The sequence below is a fragment of the Taudactylus pleione genome, unplaced genomic scaffold, assembly GCF_031769625.1.
Source record: "Taudactylus pleione unplaced genomic scaffold, aTauple2 ptg000638l, whole genome shotgun sequence".
Lineage (NCBI taxonomy): Eukaryota > Metazoa > Chordata > Amphibia > Anura > Myobatrachidae > Taudactylus > Taudactylus pleione.
In genome coordinates this window covers 272,116-278,115 of record NW_028285040.1, presented here as the reverse complement: position 1 = coordinate 278,115, position 6,000 = coordinate 272,116, and the positions used below count along the sequence as shown (strand labels likewise).

At 42.5% G+C, this 6,000-nt stretch overlaps 1 protein-coding gene across 1 annotated transcript in view; it reads right to left on the bottom strand.

The window, feature by feature from the left end:
• Positions 1-380: 380 nt before the first annotated feature.
• The window catches only part of NOP14 (NOP14 nucleolar protein), a 34,633-nt gene continuing 29,013 nt past the window's right edge, over positions 381-6,000 (bottom strand). Inside the window, exons 14-18 of the mRNA XM_088454988.1 lie at positions 4,225-4,384; positions 3,714-3,861; positions 3,322-3,443; positions 1,589-1,744; positions 381-1,473 (exon numbers count right to left, since the gene is read on the bottom strand). Of these exons, the coding sequence (XP_088311114.1) occupies positions 1,371-1,473; positions 1,589-1,744; positions 3,322-3,443; positions 3,714-3,861; positions 4,225-4,384 (689 nt within the window). The 3' untranslated portion in view covers positions 381-1,370. The remainder of the gene's footprint in view (positions 1,474-1,588; positions 1,745-3,321; positions 3,444-3,713; positions 3,862-4,224; positions 4,385-6,000) is intronic.

The following is a 6,000-nucleotide window of genomic DNA, read 5'->3' as shown; positions in this document are numbered from 1 at the left end:
AGCGGCAGCTTAGACGTCCTATGGACAGTCCGACGCTGCCGCTCTGAAGAGTCCAAAGTCCAAAAAAAAAACTTTGTCCCTAAAAAAATAAAATAAGCTTAGGGGCTGCTAATCAGCTCCCCCTGCGCTAACGGTGACCCGACTCCGGCCGGGCACCAACTTAAACTGAGGTGCCTCTGGCTTGGGGGTGGGGTTATAGGGAGAGTGGACCCAGTGCATCCTGGGAGCTAAAAGCTTTAACTGCGTGGTGCCCGGATTTGGTTCCCAACCTATACCCCAAGGTCAACCCTGTGGACCCCCTATGGACCCTGAAGTAGAAAATACTTTCACAGTTGAATAAAGTTAGAAAGGTGTAACATCATAAATAATAAAGCTGTAACTACATTTAATAAGATTTGGCTTTTACTTGGCAACTATCAAGGACATATTTACAGGTCAGAAAATTCATGATATATTTTTAACTTGTATAATAACTGTCATTATACCATTCAAGTGTGGATGCAAGAGCTTTGGTTGATTGAGAGTCGTTTGATACCTCAATCTTCCTGCATCTGCGATGACTCTGTGCTGCTGGGGGACTCTGCTAATTCCTCTATATAACGCATACTGTGACATCACACATCAAGGCACAGCCCCAGCAACAGGATCCTCATTCAGGTAGAGCTTCATCAGATCTTCATACGAGGTCAAGTGGAAACTAATCACAAGCTAGCTCACATTTTGTAGATTGTACTAGATAGGACACAGCTAGAAACAAATTGGTTGCTATGAGAAACACCCTCACTTATTGCTTTACAAGATTTAATACATCTCTCCCCCCCCCCAGACACACATGAGGACAGTTCATAACGTTCTACAAGATCAGGGCAGCCACCTGAAATGTTCTGTTGATCTGGTTATTCTTAATAGATGGGGGAAGCGTCCAACAGTGGAGCACGGATTATGTTGCAGATAAAAATTGGTAACATTATATTCCATCAAATATATTGTGTTATAGACAGTGCCACGATTCTTCTCAAGACAAGACAGTCATTTTAATCAGATCCACAATAAGTGGAAACATCACATTTTCCTTGTGATACACACCAGTTATTAAAAACCAGCTATATGGAGTCCAGCATCCACAGGAAGAGCCCCTGGTGTACAAACGCTGTATGCCGGGCTGCCATTATACAACGCATTCCAAGGCATCTAATGACACCTTAGAAAATTTAAAGAGGGTGTGCAAACCATTGTAGTACTTGTTCCCGTAGAATGGAAAGAAATTCCTATGCTTCCCACATGACGGTCAGACAGCAGATCAGCCAGTCTGTCAGAGGCTGGTCTCATACAGGAGGTGTCTCCATAATCCTGACCATGTATGGTCCATGCTACTTCCCCTTCATTTTCCGCCTCTTTAAGGCCTTCCACTCGCCCTCCTGCGCGGACAGACTATTGAACAGGTCTTTCACCTTCCTCTTCCTCTCGGCATCCCTGGGGATTAGAATGAAGAAGTCCAGTTTAGGAGGTAGAAAGGAAAGTATGTACAGAGGTGCCCGGTAAGGGCATGATGGGGTATAATTGTAGACAAAACGCAAGTAGCACTTACCTCTCCATGTTCTCAGAGAGTTTCACTCTTGCCAGGAACTGGTTGTCTTTGCGGATTTCCCGGACGGCCCCCTTAAATTCTCGCTTGTGTTTGTAAATCAGTTTCTTCCTCTCGCGCTCCACTCTATTACAGCCCTGCTTCTTGCCGAACTCCAGCCTGCCATGGGGAGAGATGGGTGAGAGAGCGCAGGGAGCCGGGCAAATGCCCTTTTCATGAGCTACTGCGAAGAAGTGGTAACTATCCAAAGAATGGTACTTGTATTTTATTATACATGGCTTTGGTTTCCTTTAAAGTCCTGTCCTTTATTAGCATATTGTGAGAGCATACGGCCCAAACTGAATAGGCTCCGATTTCAACAATATTGCCGGTAGGTTTAAAGAGACCATTAATTTTGAGGCAAAAACCATTTTTTTTTTTTTCTTAAAACTAATTGTCTATTTAAATATAGCTGCTATAACAATGGAATTGTGCTGCGACCAGCAAATAGGAGCCTATTACATTTCAGCCTAATTCTTTTAAAGGAAATCAGTAATGACCTGTTATTATTAAGGGATTCTCGAATCAAAGTGTGTGTTCATTTTTCAAGGGGGAGATTTATCAAAACTTGGAGAGAGATAAAGTACCAACCAATCAGCTTCTAAAATGTAATTTTGCAGGCTGTGCCAGAAAGACGACAGATGCAGATTGGTTGCCATGAGCAAATTCACTTTATCTCTCTCCAAGATTTGATAAATCTCCCCATCAGTATGGTATGTAAGGAGGACATGTTCACAATGAGTCATTTGATGCAAAAAAACAAGTCAATTAAAAAGTACTTGTGCCTACAAACAGGGGACACAGATTTTGTTTCAGCCTAGAAAATGAGGTTAAAGTCTAATTCACTTGAACCCCAATGGTATCACTACAGCAGTGGCTCTCCAGTCTCCATGTACCCCCAGAACAGGTCATGTTTTGAGGATTTCTGTCTGTGGAAAGAGGTGGTATAATTACTGACCCAGCAAAATAGATTAATGAAATGCACAAAACATTGCCTGTTGGGGGGTACTTGAGGACTGAAGTTGAGAACCACTGCACTAGAGATTGTAAGTATATAACATATTAACGGGATGCATTCTCAGGGCCACAGTGACATCACTGGTTCCCAGGGAAAAGACTGCATTCTCGGAGCCACAGTGACATCACTGGTTCCCAGGGAAAAGACTGCATTCTCAGGGCCACAGTGACATCACTGGTTCCCAGGGAAAAGACTGCATTCTCGGAGCCACAGTGCCATCACTGGTTCCCAGGGAAAAGACTGCATTCTCAGGGCCACAGTGACATCACTGGTTCCCAGGGAAAAGACTGCATTCTCAGGGTCACAGTGACATCACTGGTTCCCAGGGAAAAGACTGCATTCTCAGGGTCACAGTGACATCACTGGTTCCCAGGTAACCAATTGGCTGCATTCTCTGGGTCCCATTGAAGTCATGGCTTCTCACTGAACGGAAAGGATGTATTCCAATGAAACAAAATAGCTGCATCCATATGTATAGGGGTGAACTCCAAGAACAAAGGGACATAGGGTCTAATGCATCAAGCATCCCACCCCAATCTTGCATGAGTAGTTCTTGCCTTTGCCAAAAACAAAACACTCAAATACTCTATTTTCTACAATAAAGTGAACTGCAAGTTAAGCTTAGAACTAAATGAAAATTAAAGACGCTTATTCTTAATCATTGACATAACATACTCACACGGGCATAACTTTGGGGGTGAACATTTTCATTGCAACTGGCATCTGTTTTTCAAACACCAGAGGCGTGTAGGCTTTCTTGCTGTATTTATCCATATCGTCTAGTATATTATCACATAAATCCTGAAATGGCAGAAAAAGAAAAAAAAAAAAAAAGTCTATTGAAGACAATGTATATATGGTATTATGTCTGGGTAGAGCGATATTGCTGCTAACCGAGCTTACACCAATCAGCTATAGAAGACCTAGGCCAGCGAAATACCCCATTACAAAAGACAGAACACAAACATGGGATGTTGAGGAATTTGGAACCACTCGTTAGATTTACTGAAATCCTACCGAGCATTTTTAAACATTCCATAAGTTACTGCTGAAATAGGAAGAGCCCTTTACCTGGATTGCCTGGGGATAGGCGCTTCGCGGTAGATGCTCACGGATAAGCTTTGTGATTGGTGTAAAAGTCTCCTGGAAAGCTGGCATAGATTTATACATGTCCACACATCTTTTTACCAGGTCCAAACACACCGCCACACACGTCAGCCTGTGGATGACCAATGTCTCAAATCAATACAATTAAAAAAAAAATATACATAATAAAAAATAATAGCCTGAGCTAAAACCAGTAACTCAAACTTTCAGAACATGGGAATCCTGTAAAAGTAGCCAGAAAACTGTACGAAGTCTTAACAAAGCTTGGCGGAAGCAGGCAGGGCTCCCCATCAACACGGACTTGGGTTGAAATGAATCAATACACTGTTAATGGACGCTAGCTGGTATCTACACGAGAACTTTACTATTTCCCAGACAAGTATCTGAGATTCTTCAAACTGGAAGTACACAGCTACAAGGGCCCACAATTGACACTTCTTCAAGAATAAACAGAACAGACAGGGGGGATACTCACTTAAAATGACTGATCTCAGTTTTGCTCTTGGTGCTCAGGCCATTGATTGCCGTCAGTGGCAGGCTGGCCTTCACCCAGGACTCTAGGTCTGCTGGACTCTTCGTCACTAGTAGCTCGGAGGACTTTCCATGAAGTTTAAAGGGAGGAACAAGAACATAACCTGTAAGATAGACCAGATGTCAGGCTTTGCGTGCACCACTAGATCCAATGTGCACTGGGGAAAATGTATGAAAACTGGTGCACAGGTAACAGGTACTGTAACTAACGACAACCAGATATTTGATCATCAGTCATTGCTAATGGCTGCTGTGTTTTTTTGTCTACCTGGTTCCCAGATTTCACAGGCTTCCTGCATAGCGTTATTTCTTACCACAGTCTGCCGCAATGTACACACGGTTTCAGAATAGACGTCACACACCTACATGTAGATTTCTTGAAATGGATGGAAAGTCCCAAACTGCCCAATATATACAATGAGTGACTTCAGGTACAAATGAAATGATTTTACAGAATAATTGCTGTCTGTAGAGATTATGGCATAGGCAGGAGGGAATATAATATAAAATACAAATGTAAGAGTTAAATTTAGATACAACGGTTTATAAAGGATTTTCTACCAGATTAATTAGAAATCAATGAGGAAACTCTTAATTATAAGCTCAAGAGGGACCTATTGTCACAGGAAGGCAGTTTTACATCTGTATGGCACAATGACACCAGCCTGTGGGTTTCACCTACATAAATATGTGCTAGTATTATCATTTAGGTTTTCCTGTAACACATAGAGGACCCCCAGACTGCTGACCCAAATGGAGGGGGCAGACTGTGGGGTAAGCATGACACTTTCTTCCTGAAGGGTCTTACCTGAAAGGGGACTGTGGTTTAAGTAAAAGTTTTTAAAAAGGCCTTAAATGTTTGGAGAATTGTTCATTCTGTGCGGTTGCCAGTCAAATGTGGGCAAGTCTATCAGCCTGCCAAGCCAGCTGCAGGCAAGTCTACTTTGTGACCTTGTGTAAGGTGATTATTCTTGTTTACTTATTCCCTTTTATTTCACATTGCTTTGTATGTCTATTTTGTATCATTTATTATTATTTTATTCTGTAAGCATTGTGCCTTCTTTTGTATATTAAATCCCAATTTAATAAGTTGATGTCCTTCCTGCTCCCAACAACTCCACAGTCTGTTCAGGAGAGTTCAAGTGCTATACTATGGATTGTGGGGGAAGCAAATACTAACTGGACAGCACCATTCTGTAATTAAGGTCATTCATTTGCAAGTACTGTTAGAAGCTGTTTAGTTGCTTTGGGCAACTCCTCTCTCTCCCAGGCATGATACATCTTCCCCCAATGTGAATGGAAGGTGCAGACTTGCAGTTTAGCACTAGGGTAAAGCTTCAATGATGCATGCAAAAGTAACCCCCTGGCACCAATTCTGTGCCTTGCACCAGCGTTTTCTATACTACTACAATATAGGAATAGAAGGGTGCTTCCAGTGGCCACATTCCCCCTTGTGAGAGTGTCTTGCACTTTACAGCAGCTGTCTACTCCATTCACTTATGTACATTGCATAGAGAAGATTAGACAACCTACTAAATGAATACGATTAAAAAGGAGAGTTATGGTAAAACTTACCCTTGTTGACTCTCTTTCTTCAAAGTCCATAGGGTCCACAGGGGAGACAATGGGGTGTAGGTGGGACTTTGAGGACCGGACACCAACAGCAAAGCTTTTCAATCCCAGGATGCTATGGTCCTTCCCCCTATACCCCGCCCACAGC